Consider the following 18,448-nt stretch of genomic DNA (forward strand, 5'->3'; position numbering starts at 1 on the left):
CTGAACATCTACGAATGTGTTTACAATTGAAAACGTGCACAGATTTTCGGGTTTCTGGTTAAATGCTTTATAAAAGTCATGGTAATTTCTAAAAAGATAACATATTGTTTCACCCGAATTCCCAGTTTAAAGTTTACGTTCGAATACCACTTTCTTCCTAGTTCCCGAATCCAGACCACAATGCATTCGTGGAACTTCAGCCAATAAACACTTGTTCCGCTGGTCAATCGTGTCGGCGCAAAATCCGATCAGTTTGCGGGAGTACGCCGGAATGCGCAGTTCATTCCAAATTTGTGTACGTTCGTGTGTACCGGTCGGGCCTTCGAATACGGCAAAGTTTTCTACTAGATATACAACGGAATCTTTTTGTTCGACACTAAGGATAGTTGATAAGGAAAATAGAGAACCGTGCATCGCACTTTTAGTAGCAAGTTTTAGAGTAAACAGCAAAAAATGACGCTAGGTACTGGATTGTTCTTGTTATTACCTGCATTGAAACGTAATCTACCTCTACTCGTGGATAAATATTTTAAATTGAAAAGTGTTTCGGAGTTTTGAACGTTAACTTTTTTCTAAATGACTAGTTCAATACAACTAGGCATACACTAGGTACTTAAGTGTTAGCTTTAGCGGCGTTAAATATAATACGCAAAAGAAATGAAGTACGCTGAAGTTGATAACGAGCTAAACAAAAAGTTAATAATCGTACGCGATCGTAATTTAACAAAGATGTTTACGGCCATAAACATTTCATCGTGTTAGGAAGACATTAAACAGTTCGAAAATATATTATGGCCCAATGCGTCTCTTTGTTGGAGACGCCAATGACTCAGAACAACAATAGGGAGCCTCAACGTTAATCCCGGGGATTCCCATCAATCAGTTTTGTTTTGCTTCCGTTTTCCTCGAAACATAATGATCGGCCTGTGATCAAATTCAAACACAGTGGTTAAAAGTAATTTTAGAAGCACTACGTCATCATTGGGCGCATTTGCACCGTATTTGCATCTTTTGCTTACATTGCAAACTGCAAAGGCGATCGTGTGATCTTGAATGATGCGCAGCAACATGACCCATAACTGTTGCCGTTGATCATGGCAGAGAAGAAACGCTTTATTTTGATTATTTTTCTCATTCCATTCAACCAAGCACAAAGTTGTGTCGCTGATGCTTGCATATTATGAGTGGCAAGATGATTGTGGATTGGTAGACTGTCGCGTTTTCATCTTATCTTTTGTGGTTTTGTTTGTGTTCTGGGCCGGTTTTGTGCTGTCGTCGACAAGCGTTTTCTTGCAAGGCGTTATGCTATGTGTGTATGTGAATTTGTAATGACCGTACAAACTACGAGAATACGGAAAGACTACACGTAAACAAAGCAGAACTTGTTGCCAGCAGAATTGGTTCTCTTTGACCGTCGGATTTGTTTATTTGCCTTGGAGATCTTGTGTATTTAAGGCTCTTCGACAACCACTTGACGAAAACGGAACATGAAAATGTCGATTTGAAGCATTTTCTTGAAATAGATTTGAACAGTTCGATGAAATATATTAGAATTGGCTTTCAATGATGAATACTTTTTGCTTATGTGTATAATGGTCGAGTGGAAAAGTACTTTGAAACATGTGAACACTATCAATAGCAATCTTATCTCGTGGTGAATTTGTTGCTCATTTTAATTGTTTTACTTTCTTTTTTTTTTTTGATAAAACACAGGAAACAAACGTGTACAACGCAAACATGGATTACAGAAAAAATACATGACACGTTGCCTGCACCGATGGTACGAATCGGCATTGAAGTTACCGGGGGTGCAGGAACCGATGAGGATATCAAAGCCCATCTTTCGCCTCGAGGTGGAGTACAGCATCTCCCACTCGATACTGTCCATCCGCATCCAGAACATGTGCCAAAAGCTTATAATACTACGATCAATCTATCTCTTCTACGGCAAAGACAAGCGCGTATCGTTGTTCAATGACGTGCTTCGAATGGTACCTGGTTACGAATTTCGATTCGAAAAGAATTTCCTATTCCTGCCGGACACATCCTACAACGTCGTCTTCCTGTCCCAACTGTCCAATACCGAGTGTCAGCTACGGGAAATTGCTACTATTTATTTTCTTCAACCCAGACAATTGCGAGGGTAAGCCATTTCTTTTGTCTTAAAACCATCAAAGTACACCATTGTTTTGCTCCTTTTCAGACCACAGTTAACACTGAAGAAGTTACCACCCTTCGATATCCCGGAGTATGTGAAGGAAGTTCATTTTAATGACTACCTGCCCAATCCACACTACAGCAGGAATGCCTCGCTGTGGCTGGAACGCTACAGGGACTACCTGAAGCAAGGGCTCAATCCGTCCAACTACCTCGAGCACCTGAGAACGCTAAACCAAATCGATGATTACACCAGTTACCTGGAGATGCTTAGTTACACCATCAACGATGCACACCTGGTGCCATTGGATATTCCAAAGCAGTACTTACTGTCCACTGACCAATTCCCCACGCCGCCAGTATTGTTAGACGTTGGTAGTTTTGTACGTGCATTTACTTTAGTGAAGGATAAATATGGTGAAGAGCTAGCGATCGTTACACGTGGCTTCATTGCCGAACGAAATGCATCGATCCTTATTGTGATGGAAAATGCACTGAAAGTTGGGTGCAAAGTGAAGATCGATTTCCCGCTAAATCGCACACAGTTTCAAATGGAATATCAGTCACTCGATTACCTGAATCGCATCGATTTTGCCACCGTTACATTCCCTTCCATAGCTAATCAGACGGTGAAGAAAAAGGGTACATTGGTGAGCAAAAAGCACACAAAGTGAGTAAAAAGTGTTTATAAGCTTAGCAAATATTTTAAAGTTGGCGAACTCATTTCCTCTTAGGTTCGACTGGTTCCAGGATCAAATCGCGGACAACGAATTGCAACAGCAAGCAATTAAAAACATTATTAACCGAACAGCATATCCTGCGCCCTACATTTTGTTTGGACCACCCGGGACCGGTAAAACTTCCACCATCGTCGAGGCGGTGCTTCAGATATACAAACTGCAGCCGCACTCGCGTATCCTGGTAACGGCCTCGTCAAACTACGCATGCAACGAACTCGCCAAGCGACTACTGAAATACGTCCAGCCAACCGATATCTATCGCTACATGTCATTGTCTACGGAACGAGATATTAATCTGATGGACCTTTCTATCCTGGAGATTTCAAATATGCACATGGGAACATATGAAACACCGTCGATGGAAGACTTTGTTCAGACGCGAATCCTTGTCTGCACGATCATGAACAGCGCTCGCTTGATACAGCTGGGTGTGAAGACGGCCATGTACGACTACATCTTTATCGATGAGTGTGGAAGCTCGAAAGAGCTTTCGGCACTCGTACCCATCGCTTGTGTTGGCACCGAAGTGAAGACCGATAGACTGATCGCCAGCGTAATTCTAGCCGGAGATCCCAAACAACTCGGTCCAGTTACACATTCCACAATCCTCCGGAACACCGCGCACAATGTGTCGCTGCTGGAGCGATTGATGGAACTGCCATACTACAAAAAAGACCTGAACAACAACGAGTACAACACGGACGTGGTGACGAAGCTGCTCGATAACTATCGTTCGCACAAGAGTATTTTCGCATTTTCCAACAAAGCGTTCTACGAGGGCGAGCTGCGTGCCCGAGCGCCTCCAGAAATCGCCGAGTGGGCAATCGGTTGGGCACGGCTACCGAATCCGAAGTTTCCTATGATTTTCCACTCCATTGTCGGCAAGATGATACAGGACCAGTGCACTCTTAGCTACCTGAACTGCGAGGAGGCCCGAGTAGTGTATGACTACGTGCAGGAGCTGTTGAATAATAACATTAATGGACAAATCATACGCGAGGAGGACATCGGTATAATAACGCCATATTCTAGACAGGTATGGGCCGAAAGCTTACCTATGGCGCACATCGAGTCAAAGGTCTAATCATTATTGTTATCTTTCAGGTCGAGTACATTAAAAAAGGTCTATCGAATCTTGGGCTGGACAACATAGAAGTGGGTAGTGCGGAACAGTACCAGGGCAGGGAGAAGCCTGTGATAATAGTTTCAACGGTACGGTCGGGTCGAAAAACGGTGGGCTTTCTTAGCGACCCAAGACGATTGAACGTCGTGATGACGCGTGCAAAGGCGCTCATGATTATCATCGGCAATCCACTCAATTTGTCAAAGGATCCTACATGGCACAGTCTGTTGCAATATCTAATGACCAACAAGGCTTTCATAGGAAGAAAGTTCACTATGGACAACAACACTCCCCTTGTTCCTCCTAAAGCTAAAGCGTCAACGATCACTTCACAAGCCATTCCTGATTTTGCCTAGCTACTATATTCTATCGGACCGGATTCGATTGTCTCTTGTCTTCTACATGTGGAAGTAGTTGTATATTTTTGTTTAGTTGTGAAATAAGATGAATAATGACCAGACAGTAAAGTAGAATCATAAAGTTTAAGATACATATTTTGCATTTTGGACGATGCAATACATCAAGACTAAACATAGGTATTTACCTTTTTTATATGCTATATTTTTTGGTTTATGCCTTACAGTTTACTGATCTATCAAATCACTTTTATACCAAGTAATGGATTATACAACGTTACCGAATTTTAAAATAAAATTTAAAAAAAACTATCAGGAAATGTATCATTTTTCACCAAGTAATGGATTATACAACGTTACGGATTTTTAAAATAAAATGAAAAAATAAAAACTTCAAGGAAATGTATCATTTTTAGTTAATAAAAGATTAATATAGTATACGATACGTTATAACATAAAAAGTGTGTAAAGAAAAGTAACGTTCTGTTCAAATCCGTCATAGTGACGGTCAACGAAACGGGAAAATCAAAGGCATCGAATCGGGAAAAAATAGTGCTCTAGCTGTCTCGCTCTACCGGTTGATGTGAACAAATTTTTTGTTTTTGAAAGCATAAAGTCGAATGAAAAGTGTATTTGGAAACATCCATTGCAAAGTGCCGTTTCTTTGGGTAACCCAGGAACTATATTATCGCTAGTAGTCGAGAGCAAAGTACCAAGTGGTCAGCACCCAGAAACGGTCCTCATTCCGTTTTGCAACAGTGTTCCCGATGGAAAAGCGGGTCTATTTTACGTCGTGACGTATAAAACTCGATGACGATGAGGAGGAAGATGGTAGCTTAAAAGGTGGCAAGAGATTTGGTGTGTTGCAAGTGCAAAAATCTCGTAAACTTTAAAACCAAAACAATCACCGTACCTTGTTGGCCCCCGTGTCTGTTGTTCGCCCTTAAAAACATACCACCGTGGCGCAGTAGAAGAAGGCGAGAATCGAAACACCACTGTTTCTTTGTTGTCTGATGTATGCGTACGCAAAAAATAGTGAAAAGTTGCGAAGAAAGTCGTCGTACGAGTGAACGAGGATTTCATTGCTACGCCAAAAGGGTTGGAATTAAGAGCGCTACGTGTAACGATTGATTGATAGGTAAATGAACTATTAATATTGTTACGCTAACAATTCCTCCATCATCCATCCACCAAATGCCGAACGAAGCCAATTTCTTCACAACATCGAAAAGAAAAGCCATCGACTAGACATCTCCCTAAGAGGAGGGGTGAAGGCGCTTGCACAGGGAAAGGGGAAACTAATCATAATCTTATCAGCTGTAGTAACAGATTGTTGATACAGTTTTCTGTTCAATGTGTTTCCAAAATAGGTTATACAAGTGCGCTTTTCCATTGATACAAGTGCGTTTTTCCAAGATCCGCAGTATCTTCGAAAATGGAATCTTGTGCTGCCGTTGAGAAGGAGGTGGAGAAAGTGATTAACAAATTTTCTGCCATTAACGATCATTCGCAACGTATAATTGGTGATGTTATATCTCTCATTGAAAAATTACGCGCATCCATCGCGGAAGGTAAGTGAACGTGATGTACCATTGTGATGTTTTTCCAATGGATATTTTCTTATTACCCCTTTCCTTCCATTGTTTGAAGGTACTCCAGATAATAAAGTTACACCTGGACAGGCGGAAGTGCTGAACGATGCTCTCACGAAAACAAAAGATAAGCTGCAGCGTCTTACCACCGAACACCGCGATCTGCACGGAACCGTGAGCAAGGTGGGCAAGGCTATCGATAGAAACTTTGTGGCTGACTTCACTGCCACCTCCCGGACGGACGCGTTCCAAAACGAGCGCAACGTGATGCTGCTGAACAAGATCATGGCGCAGCACTTTTACCGCCAGGGTATGGACGATGTGGCCGACACGTTGATCAAAGAGTCCGGTCTGCCCGCTGAGGATATCGTACCCGAGCCGTACGCCGAGCTACACCGCATCTGGGAAGCGATACACAACGGGAAGCTGGCGCCAGCCCTCGATTGGGCCAGTCGTTACTCGGCCGAGCTGGATGCTCGAAACAGCTCGCTCGAGTTTAAGCTGCACCGGCTGGCGTTCATGCAAATACTGAACGAAGGTGTGCAGGCACAAACGGAAGCGATCACCTATGCACGTACCAATTTTGCCAAGTTTGTACGTCGCTTCGAGAAAGACATACAAATCCTAATGGGAACGCTTATTTACCTACCGATCGGAATTCACAACTCACCGTACAAGTATCTAACGGCGCCGGAGATGTGGATCGAGACAGCGGACGTGTTCCTGAAGGATTCCTGTCAGCTGCTGGGCATCAACAAAGACTCCCCACTATCGGTGATAGTGAACGCCGGATGTACGGCGCTACCCGCGCTGCTCAATCTCAAGCAGGTCATGATGTCGCGCCAGGTTACGGGCATTTGGAATGGCCGCGACGAGCTACCGGTATGTGTAGGATTATGTTCGGTCTCTAACCCTGCTGGACATGGCTTTTTCATTTTTCGTTGAAACTTTTCCAGATTGAAATTGATCTCGAACCGGAAAATCGTTTCCACTCCATTTTCGCATGTCCCATCTTGAGGCAGCAAAGCTCTGAAGACAATCCTCCGATGAAGCTCCTCTGTGGACACGTAATTTCCCGTGATGCCCTAAACAAGCTCAGCAATGGACCGATGTATGTATATCTGCGGCTTTTATGTGTTTTCCCAATTTCCCCGTCCGTTCCAATATGTTTGTACCACTCTATGTACCACAAACTATATATCCTGACCTTTCACTTTTCCTACCGTTCCGCTGTGTTATGTTTGTGTAATTTGTAACAACTTTTTCACTGTGTTGTGAATTTGTCACTCTTGAATTATGTTTACCACAAGATTTCTTATGTTTTCTTTGACACGAAAAACTTTATGACGCTCTCTTTCTCTTTCTCTCTCTCTATTTCTATTTGTTGAAATCTTCCGATGATGACGACGACATCGGTGGCCATCTTACGAAATATCCTGGAATTGAAATATCCATTCCCCGTTTTAATCCCTTGCTCCTGTTTTAAATTTTCGACAATGTCCCCAACCATCCCTCCGACGCGAACTCACGCCTCATTCTAATCGATAGAATGAACAATACTTTCAGATTAAAGTGCCCATATTGTCCCATGGAGCAGTGCCCCTCGGATGCCAAGCTGATATATTTTTGAGCGTCCATTGCTTGCACGCTCCATATTTTGAGGCAGTCCACACGAAGAGGAAGCAGCAGTGAACCAGTGCTAGGAATGGCGCGAATTTTCACCACCAGAATGAAGGGTTTGAGTCTTACGAATAGTTGATGGGGAAAGGTGGTTGACCTGTACCGTGTCCGTACTACATGAAAAAGCAAACATAGTGTTTAGATAAGCAAACACGGTTATTTACGGTTCAGTTATGGAGTAAGTTAGTTTAATACTTCGAATCAGACGCAGTGAGAAACTCTCTCTCCAACTAAATAGTTATCCCAATACTGCGCATAAAACTGTTGTTAGTCGGTCGTTATTACTTCTAACCCCCCCTCTTTCAATACTCGGAGTGTGCATGTGGTTACGAAACCTTTTACTAATTTCTTGTTTTATCGTTAGGAAGAGTTCACTTAGCAAGATGTTGAAGACATCACAAATGTTGGGTTGTTGATTTTATTCTAGTTTGTTCATTTTTCAGTTTGTTTGTGAATCAACTGTGTTCCATCCTACGTAGTTGTATGCCGAGATACTCAGTCCTGGGTTAGGAGAAGGTTTTTCTGGCGTATAGCAAATACATACACGAAACAGAACGTTTCTTTAGAGTTAGGATCAATTACACGGGATATGAAAAAAAAACTCCAAACCTAATTTTCTTTATATTTACCTGCCCGTTCCGTGAAACTGGACAACGGTGTACTCAAGCTCACTCCACCAGGGAACCGTAGGTACACGAAGTAAGGATAAACCATATCGATGATGTTAGAATCTGTAATGTAGGCAGGATTCAAATTATCGATAAAAGTTTATGTCAGCATGATAAATAAAACCGCTTGCTTCATCGAATGCTGCTTAAGAAGGACCTACAAGGCTGTAAATATATTATATGTATAAATAAATAAATTTATATTTTTTATTGACGACTAATAAAACCCACATATAGGAAAAAATATACCTTTAATGGCGGATTCTGACTACAATTCATCAAACTATTTAGTTGAATTTAGTTTTATTTAATCAATCAAGCCTTTTCGCCGCGTTCTCGTCACATTAGGAATATATATTTATATCTACGGATATATTCTTCTCTTGTCTCTGCATGTTGATGGTCAAACATGATTCTGCAAAACACGATCAAGAAGTTCCCATTTCGAGGATAACCCGATCTCGCCTTACTTTTGTTAATCGCTTATTAAAATTTTCGTCTGTAATACGCACGTTTTTGAGACGTTATCATTTTTGCGTTCTGTCAGCTTGGCATTTAACATTGGTAAGAAATAACAACCTTCGTTCCAATGAGGAGCATAAAAGCCGAACGGATTGAGATAGCAGATTTACCGAATCTATCAACAATTACGCAACGTTTCTGTTTATGATTGCAACATTTAAATTGGCTTTTCCTAGAAGAGATACGGTATCGTGTTTCATTTAAAGCGTGTTCAACAAACCATCAGCCTACGATGGTTCTCTATCCACCCTGTTCTGTTTAACGATTGATAAGCACCAAACCTAATGAACACCATCGAAACAAGACAAAATTTCGTTGTATGCAGCAAATATTCTCTGTTGTTTATGTTATCATTCATTGTATTGAACGTATGTATGTTTTCTATTTGAAAAGAAGTTAAACGAACTAAACAATCGGGAACTATGTTCACATAACAAACAATTGTCAAAATAATGAAAGGAATTTTTTTCTATAATAAGCATAAACTGTGTTGTAATGAGGGTAAGATATCGAAGTGTGAAGAGAGATACATCAACATAAGCTTGTCGACAGAATTGTTTGATTGAGCTAGCTCGTGAGGTATTATACTGGTATGACTTTGGAACACGGAATGTTTATAAAGATAAGAGGGAATTGTTTTAAATTGGGACCATCCATCGTCAACTACGTTACAATTTCAAATTGTTTACCAGGAATGGTCTACAGCAAATAGCAAACGTGCGCATTAAGGCAGCAAACAATATTTACCGGATGTATGGAGTAAAGCAGCATGGATGGAGCGGGATTCTTTTTCTTTTAAAACATATCAACAACTTTGTTTTGTTTGCTCGTTAAATCTAAGTGTAATTGCATGCTTGCTTCGTGTCTTTACCAGCCAACCACTCCGGGAGGTTCTTGTCTTTTTACAAGAGTTTTACATGTTCTCAATCTAGTACGTCATACACGTGGATGGATGTAAATCACACAGCCTACCTCGATCGATAAATAAGCAGCATGTATTTTATATAGGCATCTTAATTCCGATGCATTAAAATGGGAAAGGTTGCAATCTTTCCTAACAAGGTTTTGTTTTGTTTTCATCATAGTATGTACTCGTTACACAGCAAGCTGCTTCCAAAATTGCCAATACCGCATCGCATTAACGCGATATTATTCAACGCTGAACTCTGTGCTATGCTTTAAAATTGATTAAATGCTACTCTTTACATCGAAAATCTGTCAAAATTTGGATAAAACCTTCGCCACAACTGTTCCCCCCACTTTCCTTCAATTAGCAAATTTTTAAACTAGATTCAACCCAATCATTCTTGCGATATTCACAAAAATAAGCCTTATTTGTGCGGTTTAGGGAAAAACGTATCGCCGTTACCAACACAGAATAGGTTCAACGGTATTGACACCGTCGTGGTAAATAGCTTTTTCTTCTAGTGATGTATTATGTAAACTGTCTATCGCCAATTGGCTTAACTTGACCTTATCTACCGCTAGCTACCCTTTTTCCGCGTCTTTTCATACTTTCTTCCCGCGATTATCGTGGCGATCGTACCGCGAGCTGCTCTACACATTTAATATGTTGTAAAGAGCCATTCACGTAAAATAGAAATAAAAAAAAGCCGTAACATCAACGAGAGTTTCTCCCAAGCTCTACTCAATCATTAAAAAATGGTTACGGAGGTCAAACTTTTGGATAAAATTTACGCATTGCGTGTGTTCGCATACAAAATGCAACGAAAAAGTTAGTTTTAAGGAGGAATCAATTTCGCACTGTTAAAAAAGGGATAACGAACTCATTTCTACTCGCAGTATTGAACGGGAAAACGCGCTCACGTTCATTCCGCTAAAACAGTCCCTATTTTTTGTTCTTCTAAAACATTCCCCTAAAACCAAAAGGAATTCCGTGGAGTCAGCAGCAACGGTTTAGGATTTGGTGGTACTTCCTCCTTTTTCTTCGCCACGCTTTCTTCGTTTGTTAAGCAGGGCGTTGTTGGAACTGTCCAGATTCTTGATGTGCATCTGCAAGCGCAAGAAAAGGAAGTGTAATCGTTTGTTTTTCTTTTCTTTGCCCACCTATGCTTACCTCATAATCCACGCGCATGTTGGCTAACGATCGAGTCATTTCTTCCTGCACCTCGGGCCAGATTTCCTCGCCTTCTTTGAGCATGCGGCCGGTGTGCAATGGCGTCTGAGGCACCTCAGTGTAACGCTGGAAATAGTAATGAAGCCACCGTTACCACATATGATACAAAAAAGATCGCTGTAGTTCCGCGTGTCGGAGCAAAGCTTACCCGGATCCAAGGATTCATCATCACTTGCTCGATCGTGAGGCGTTTCTCGGGCTCAACGTTAAGCATACCCTTGATGAGATCTTTTGCCGCCTGGCTGACATTTTTCCACTCGGGATTGGGGAAATCATACTGTCCGGTACGGATGCGCGCCTTCATACCGGGCGAAATGGCCAGCCCGTGGTTGCTGTAAAACGGTGGAAAGCCGCACAATCTGAAACCGGGCGCAAAGAGGAAAGCCAAGAACAGTGCTTTTACAATTCTTGCATCAAACCATACGCCGATCCGGGGCCACCCGAAAGCCATGAACGGAAGTGTGCTTACAGAATGTACATGATTACACCTAACGACCAAATATCACAGCTTTTGTCGTACTTCTCCGGCCCGAGCACCTCCGGTGCAACGTAGTACGGCGTGTAGCAGGGCGTCTGGAGCGTGTCCTTGATGAACGTTTCCTTCGAGAAGCCAAAATCGGTCAGTTTCAGTATGGCGTTCGGATGGGGCGACGTGTAGAGAAGGTTTTCCGGCTTGAGATCGCGGTGTGCGATGTTGGAATCGTGTAAATACTTGACAGCGACACAGATTTCATGCATGACCTGGGCCGCTTCTAAACATAGAGTGGATAGTAGTAGCGGTGGCGTAGTGACAGCGAGAGATGGTGGAGCAATAGTGAGAGAAGGAGAAACAAACGAAGATGTTGATATATGAAAACGAGAAGAGAAGAAGAGAAAGAGAGAGAGAAAACGAAATGATAATGTAGTGGAACGAAGAAATTTAACGATTCAATTACAACCGAAAAGTATATGAAATGCAATTGTCTTGAGAAAGATGTAAATCAGGATTATGCTCGTATGGAGAGGAAGCTTGTATAGAGTAGAACAAAATACAGCAAGAATGTGACTAGAGTAGATTATCGTACACGTGCAATAGTAGACACATCATGCACATTTTGTAAGAGTATTATCCTCAACAACAACTTTCGACATAATTGTGGAGTGTTACAAATTCAATGAACAGACATCGTCTGAAAACAAACGCTTAGTAGAAGCTTTATGCTTTCTTTGAAAAAAACCCTGTTCAGAACTCTGGTTTGAACGGCTGGTTTGAATTGTGTAAATTTGTAACGAGTAGATTCCAGTAGGCGTTTCTTGACTGCGTTTCAAGAGTGCAATTTTTTAGCAACGCAGCAGGCTAGGTTAAGTTTTTCCGGCGTTGTAAATCTCTTGCGTTTAGATAGTGGCACGAGAAGCACGCGTTTTTTATTTTGAGATAATTAAATAAAACACAACGTAGGAATCAGAAGAAACTCGGAGCGATAGTTTCAAAAGGGAGTTTCGAACAAAACAAACCCAATGAAACAGGCACATCCAATCCCATTCAAACAGCATCACCAGCAAAGATAGTTACGAAGAAAAGATGAAAACATGTACAGTACGATTACTCAGTGTGCTGTGTGCTGATGGATGATGGATGCAATCTCCAGCATCGCGGTCCGTTTGACGGAAATGTACACATTTAAGCACATTTCTGAACTTTGGACGCCATGAATCACGCGCTTACTCATGCGCCCGGAGGAATGACGCTCTGTAATGGCACGCCGAGGCGCAGCATAGTGGCGGATGGTGATGGATTGGAATTTGACCGTAACCACATGTTTACCCCAAAACTATCAGCGTCGAGTACTGGGGGTACCGTTCGTTTCTTGAACGAATGCCAGGGAGAAGACCAGTGGGTTCGGGGAAAACAACCAAGGACCAAATCATCATCCTCCAGAAGGTAAGGTGGTCCCATTCAACGGGAATGCAATATTATTTCAGCGGCTTTCTTCTAAAGCTCCCTTCTTACTTCTCTTTCGTCTAACCGAGCATTCATATGCGTTGTTGTTCTGCTCGAATATTATCTCGTATCCCAATCGACCACCTCTGATAAATGTAATGCTTTACCTCGTTCAGTAAAAGGTCCATCTTGTCGTTCCTGGATACGTTGAAACAGTTCACCTCCTTCCATGCTGTAATAAAAACAAAACAATGTTTTATTCAATCGTTTTTAGATCAATTGCGCTAGAGATTTCAATGTTTTTCAATCTTAAAATAAAACCGCGTGCGTAACGAAAAACATTGGCATCGTCATTTCAGTATCAAATCATGAAATTAACTATACAAAGAGTTTTACTTAATTTTGTTTCAATAAGATTAAACTACAATGGTTTTTTTGAACCCATCTCCTACCATAAACTGTTGGCCGTTGGCGAAAATAGGCCATTCATAGGCAAATAGTAATCAACAAAACATAAAAATCAACCAATCTGCACGGACACGATTAATGGGGCTATTTCGAACGCTGAAACGCGGGGGCGGCGGTGGTATAAGGGGGATGCAAATTCTGGGGATTGTATTACCATTCCATAACAACGAGTAAGCATCGATTGCCACTGTAGCTATTCTCGTACACGTCGATGATATTTACAATGTTTCGGCAACCACTTGCACGCCAGTGCAGCTCCACTTCGCGTCTGGCCTTGGCATTGTCGTGAAGCACCTGCAAAGGATGAGAAAGAAAGAAAGAAAGAAACGGAGAGAAACTGTAAGTGTCTTGGGTCCCGGGAGGATAAAATTCATATTTCTGTATGAGACAAACTTAAATGGGGAAAACCCTCGCTTTCAACATGTTTGGAAATATGTTTCAGTTTGCGTGAAAAGCACAAGGGTGTAAACATATTTTCAATGTCATATCCTGTTACTTCGACTGGGTGCATTTTAACGAAGCATGTGACCCACTTCACCTCTACAACCAATTGGCGGGAACCCCGTTGGAGATGGTAGGCCATTCCCACGCGAAAGTGCGCCCACCTCCCATTACTTTACCACCTGACGTCATCCGAACGAATGTCGTGCTGGATATTGGAATATACTTATCTTCCATCGAGCTAATGTAATGTTTTAATTTTAGATAGTTGGTCGTACTATTAAAATTTGTTTAGTTACTACGCTGTATAATCACAGGCCATTGGTATAAAATCGCTCTGGCTTTTTAAATTTTACGGACGTTTGATAATGATATAAAAAAACATATAAAACCTTGAATGTACAAAATAAGAGGATCACACACAACACGTGTTTTTTGTTTGACCTTAGAAACAGCCTCAATCACAGTGTTTCCAATTCTCAAAGAGAGTAATTTTCACTCACATTTTTCTTCCGTGACTCTTTAACTCTGATTACATACCGGACCATTCTTTCATTATTTCGTCATGGTTCTTATCATTAATTTTTATAGGATACAGTAAGTTATCCCTTATTGAAAGACTGACACCGTTCGAATTTATCTCACTTTAACTTAAACTTAAATTTAAGTATAAATCTCTTAATAAAGCCCTTGGAGGTTCGAGACCCCTTGCGAGGTCGGGCCCCCCGCGGCCGCTCAGCCGGCGCACCGTTAAATCCGCCACCGAACGAAAGTCAAATTTCCTGCGAAAGTTCACTGACGACATGTTTGATAAATAAGAGTCTTTGAGGAGCATTTTGAATGCTCCTTCATTCATTTTTCTCCCGCGTTTAAGCAGAAAAATTTGACAAACAAGGGTTAGCTTTGTTTACCACGTGATTATGTATCGCATGGATTAAGCATATCAGGTTGAACATCCCGGTCATTGCGGGCCCTTTGTTTGTACAAGTAATCCGATTTACCGAGGCGGGCTGCCCCCGGGCACACGGTTGACATGCCATGCAAACCTTTTAGCAACATTTATTCAAGGCAAATAGAAGCGCCACCAGTCACCCGTCGTGGAAAGTATGTTTTCACTGGACTGCGAATGCAAACCGACACATGTCTGCGTCCGCCCGTATCGCCACACAATCTCCGTTCGAGTGCGTGTGCATGGTCACCTTATGATTTATCGTATCATTTTTATATCATCGGCTGATATGGAAAAGTCGTTGATGTCGTGGCGTGTACTGCCCTAACGGCATGATAAACGAGAGCATGAGATAAACGACCCCACCAATGCTTCCCTCCCCGCGCCTGTCCCATGTGGCCCCACACACTGGTAGGTGGTAAAGATAAGAAGCAATAACTGTCACTTGTGGACGTCGTGGCCAGCCATCCCTTGTAGAAATTACCACCAGCAAAACAAAATTGTCGGGGTGTATTATTTGTGTTTTGCCTAACGCATTGCAGAGGAATTTTTGTACCATCCGATGTCATTCAAGCTGTATTAACATTTTGTAAAACAAAACACATTTTTAATGTCTTGTAGGGCCCCCCGCAGAGCAATTTTCTCCGTGATGCCAATTGCGTGTACATAATTGCTGCTTTCCATACGCAACACGACAAACTGCCCTCCCTTGGCTGCCCTCCTCTTGTTCGGAGGCTGTGATATCCGAGCATATTATGGATGATTGATTGCTACTCGCATCGAGAGGGAAAATTTTAACCTGCTCTGTGTGTCCACCCGGGTTGACTAAGAGCACACGGCCAAGGGGGACTGTTTAAAACAGCGTTGCCCAAGCGTCGTACCACTTTATGGGTGACGGCTCCGTTGGAAGGTAATCTAGGCAAGTAAATTGCATGTGTCGCTTTACCTAGACAGACGGTGACAAGAAAGGCAAGTGTGCAAAAACGATAAATCTTTGCACAATTGAGCTATTGAGAAAAGGAGATTTAAAAACGAGACAAGTGGTATACATTTGTTAAGAGTATGCACAATCAAACTATCTCTTAAATTGTTGTCCATTGCATTTCTATGTAGCAAAAGAGAATGTACAATAGTTATAAAATATATCATACCACGTATTACCAATCCAAATCGAGAAATTAACCGGCAAATTAATCCATTACGACCGAGACAGCAATGTAGGGAAAACATTTATCGTTTAGCCAATTAAATCCAGTTGTCTGTTCCGTTCCGGCATGCGGGGTTTGTTTTTTTAGTTTGGAAGCACAAGAAACCTTACCAGTTAACCCGGACGGAAATAGATTAAAAGGGTAATTGCGAAACGGATTGTGGGAGAAAAGCCAAGACAAATGCTTTCGATGGCTGGGCGAAGTGAATGCTGACCCTGGAATGAATTTAGCCATCGATCACGGGCGTTCAAGTTTTACACAAACATCGTGTAATGCTTCTCCAACAATCCATCTTTGAACTAAATTCATTCTAATTATACTCCTACTCCACTAATGTAAAATTGAAAGCGATACATGGTGACGACAAGTTATTTTTCAACTAACATTTGCTGCTTGAAAGCAAAACGGGTCGTCATATTGGGAAATCCTGCAGTCAATCGGGCCTGTCGCCTAACGTATCGAGCTGAAAATCAATTGGCAACCAGCGATTTGTAGAGAACTCGCGTGCGATGGCATTGAGATCACCAAACCATATACGCACTGCGCTATTCCCAGGAGTATTTCAGGCGCTTTTTTCTCTACCAAGTACCCCATTGATGCTCCTTAAGTACAGTTTCAAGCCGTAGGTACACTCATACGTATGTAACGGAACGGTAGAATCTCGTATGGCGTCTGGGAGGGGACGGACAAACAAACCCGTCGACATGCTGGCAGTAGGAAATAACTGAGCATTTGTGCGATGTAGCGCGTTCCTCAATTCGACGAGCTCGCATAAGCTTCTTGGATCTATGTTTATCGCAGATATGCGTGTCGCGACCTTCCGCCGGCATCAATGTTCGTTAACCCGTGGTGGCAGGGTGTCGCTGCGACAAGATAGCAAATAGAAGTGTTAAAGATACTACGAAATGCATGAAAAAACATACCTTAAGGGCGTTCTTTTGGCCCGTCTTCTTGCTCATGCACTGGACCACTTTGCCATTGATGCCGAGTCCGAGCACGGTGTTGGAGATTTCGTAGTCGTCCGTGATAAGCGTTGTTTTCGGTTGTCGCTGCATGGCCGTTTGCTGTTGCTGCTGCTGTGTGGGCAGCTGTTGCACCGGAATTGGTTTCATTGTATACATGACGATGGCAAACCGAACCGCTTTGCACCGATTCACCACTTCCTTCACTCACCCTTCGGTTGACGTTGTTTTGACTAATCCAAGTCAGATGACTCGATCCCGGGAATATCAAAACGAAGCGAACGCCGCAACGGAGCAGGCTACCCCGCGGGGAATACACACGAGCACCGCAGCACAAAAACACAATGATTGCGTCAGACTTGTTCTGTTTACGCCGAACTTTCTTCGCGGCACGGAAGGAACCAGTGAAGACTTTCGGTTGGCTATTAAATGCGGAGCATCAATGGGACGGTTTCATCTCGTTGTGTTTTATTTTTTAATATACTGTCTAATTACGTTTGTTATATAACAAAACCTTGCGAATGGCACAATCCCGCAGGAGCCAGGAGGATAAATCTTTGCACTTTGGAAACTACGGAACAATTTCACACAACCAAACAGACACACTATACTCCAGAATAACAACGGAAATAGTAGACAGGGCTTTTCCGCCGCGACGGTGACCACTTTGGGCTACTCAGGTAGGGTATTTAATTTTTCTTATTTTCTTTTCTCGCACGAGCACAGTCGGAATCTTTTTGTCATTGTGTCATCAACGCAAATAAAAACTGTACACAGTGGAGCAGCGACCACGCACCTTCCGTTCTTCTTTCGCTCCCTTATGCTGTGGAGGGTTGCGATTTTACAACACGACGCGATTTATCTACTGATGTTCTGGACAATTATGCTAATGCGCTTCCGCTGGAAACCCTGGACAACACGACCACGAAACAGGGAGAGTTGGTTGTTGTTTTGATAACTGCACCAGCAGGAGTACTCCGTATGCCAGCTACGGCAAGACGATCGAGAAACGCAACACAGAAAGGTTGTAAAAGAAAAGCACCGAAAGGTAGAGAAAAATGAGCAGCACGCTATCGGAAGGAAAGCTGGGAATTTCTAACAGAGAACACGCAATTCGCACTTCACGGAAAGAACCTCATCACACCTCCGTAGCCTTTGGGGTACTGACTTAGTGTTGGCAGAATCGCGATTGGGAAGATCCGAAGATTCGATCTCTGGGCGGATTCGGAAGGATTGATTCCCATTTGACAGACACTGATCAGGTTTGATTCGTTTGGTATTTGAATCAAATTTGATATGATTGTTGCAATTGTACGTAAAACTGTTTGTAAACTTTTTTCTCAAACCATAACTTATGTTCTAAAACCCACCATAATTTAAATAATTGAAATACTAGTTCAGTTTTAAAATTACTACTCCGACTGCCATGCTCCACAACGGTGAACTGTCAATCATCTAAAAGATAAACAAAACAAAACACCGGGGCTTCCTTCTAAACACGCGCACCAGTTCCAGTTCGGCGTC

At 42.3% G+C, this 18,448-nt stretch overlaps 3 protein-coding genes across 6 annotated transcripts; 2 read left to right on the forward strand and 1 right to left on the reverse strand.

The window, feature by feature from the left end:
• Positions 1-274: 274 nt before the first annotated feature.
• On the forward strand, positions 275-4,696 carry LOC131270236 (putative helicase MOV-10). The gene is made up of 5 exons (XM_058272404.1): positions 275-463; positions 1,714-2,143; positions 2,204-2,827; positions 2,892-3,933; positions 4,002-4,696. The coding sequence occupies exons 1-5, from the start codon at positions 454-456 to the stop codon at positions 4,374-4,376; spliced, it is 2,481 nt and encodes an 826-aa protein (XP_058128387.1). The 5' UTR covers positions 275-453; the 3' UTR covers positions 4,377-4,696.
• A 1,113-nt stretch (positions 4,697-5,809) lies between these two features.
• Positions 5,810-8,562, forward strand: LOC131261020 (E3 ubiquitin-protein ligase RMND5A). 2 transcript variants are annotated; one of them, XM_058262898.1, is made up of 4 exons: positions 5,810-5,947; positions 6,027-6,850; positions 6,925-7,079; positions 7,517-8,562. In XM_058262898.1, the coding sequence occupies exons 1-4, from the start codon at positions 5,812-5,814 to the stop codon at positions 7,596-7,598; spliced, it is 1,197 nt and encodes a 398-aa protein (XP_058118881.1). In that variant the 5' UTR covers positions 5,810-5,811; the 3' UTR covers positions 7,599-8,562. The 2 variants fall into 2 exon arrangements, with proteins under 2 accessions (XP_058118881.1, XP_058118882.1); XM_058262899.1 differs by having other exon boundaries at positions 7,535-8,562.
• Positions 8,563-9,811: 1,249 nt separating this feature from the next.
• Positions 9,812-18,072, reverse strand: LOC131261021 (MAP kinase-activated protein kinase 2). 3 transcript variants are annotated; one of them, XM_058262901.1, is made up of 8 exons: positions 18,045-18,072; positions 16,886-17,833; positions 13,519-13,658; positions 13,064-13,128; positions 11,445-11,727; positions 11,124-11,334; positions 10,916-11,041; positions 9,812-10,851 (listed from the first exon to the last, which is right to left on the reverse strand). In XM_058262901.1, exons 2-8 carry the CDS (start codon positions 17,081-17,083, stop codon positions 10,756-10,758), a joined length of 1,119 nt encoding a protein of 372 aa, XP_058118884.1. In that variant the 5' UTR covers positions 17,084-17,833; positions 18,045-18,072; the 3' UTR covers positions 9,812-10,755. The 3 variants fall into 3 exon arrangements, with proteins under 3 accessions (XP_058118884.1, XP_058118885.1, XP_058118883.1); XM_058262902.1 differs by having other exon boundaries at positions 16,886-17,050; positions 17,136-18,067; XM_058262900.1 differs by having other exon boundaries at positions 16,886-18,067.
• Positions 18,073-18,448: the final 376 nt, after the last annotated feature.

Source organism: Anopheles coustani, chromosome 3, assembly GCF_943734705.1.
Source record: "Anopheles coustani chromosome 3, idAnoCousDA_361_x.2, whole genome shotgun sequence".
Lineage (NCBI taxonomy): Eukaryota > Metazoa > Arthropoda > Insecta > Diptera > Culicidae > Anopheles > Anopheles coustani.

Coding starts and splice junctions, on each gene's coding strand:
- LOC131270236 (XM_058272404.1), top strand. Junction 2,144..2,203: donor CAACCCAGACAATTGCGAGG/GTAAGCCATTTC, acceptor GCTCCTTTTCAG/ACCACAGTTAACACTGAAGA. Junction 3,934..4,001: donor TAACGCCATATTCTAGACAG/GTATGGGCCGAA, acceptor GTTATCTTTCAG/GTCGAGTACATTAAAAAAGG.
- LOC131261020 (XM_058262898.1), top strand. CDS start 5,812: ATGGAATCTTGTGCTGCCGTTGAGAAGGAGGTGGAGAAAGTGATTAAC. Junction 5,948..6,026: donor ACGCGCATCCATCGCGGAAG/GTAAGTGAACGT, acceptor CATTGTTTGAAG/GTACTCCAGATAATAAAGTT. Junction 6,851..6,924: donor ATGGCCGCGACGAGCTACCG/GTATGTGTAGGA, acceptor AAACTTTTCCAG/ATTGAAATTGATCTCGAACC.
- LOC131261021 (XM_058262901.1), bottom strand. CDS start 17,083: ATGTATACAATGAAACCAATTCCGGTGCAACAGCTGCCCACACAGCAG. Junction 11,728..13,063: donor TGGACCTTTTACTGAACGAG/GTAAAGCATTAC, acceptor CTCTATGTTTAG/AAGCGGCCCAGGTCATGCAT. Junction 11,335..11,444: donor GGTGTAATCATGTACATTCT/GTAAGCACACTT, acceptor GCCCGGTTTCAG/ATTGTGCGGCTTTCCACCGT.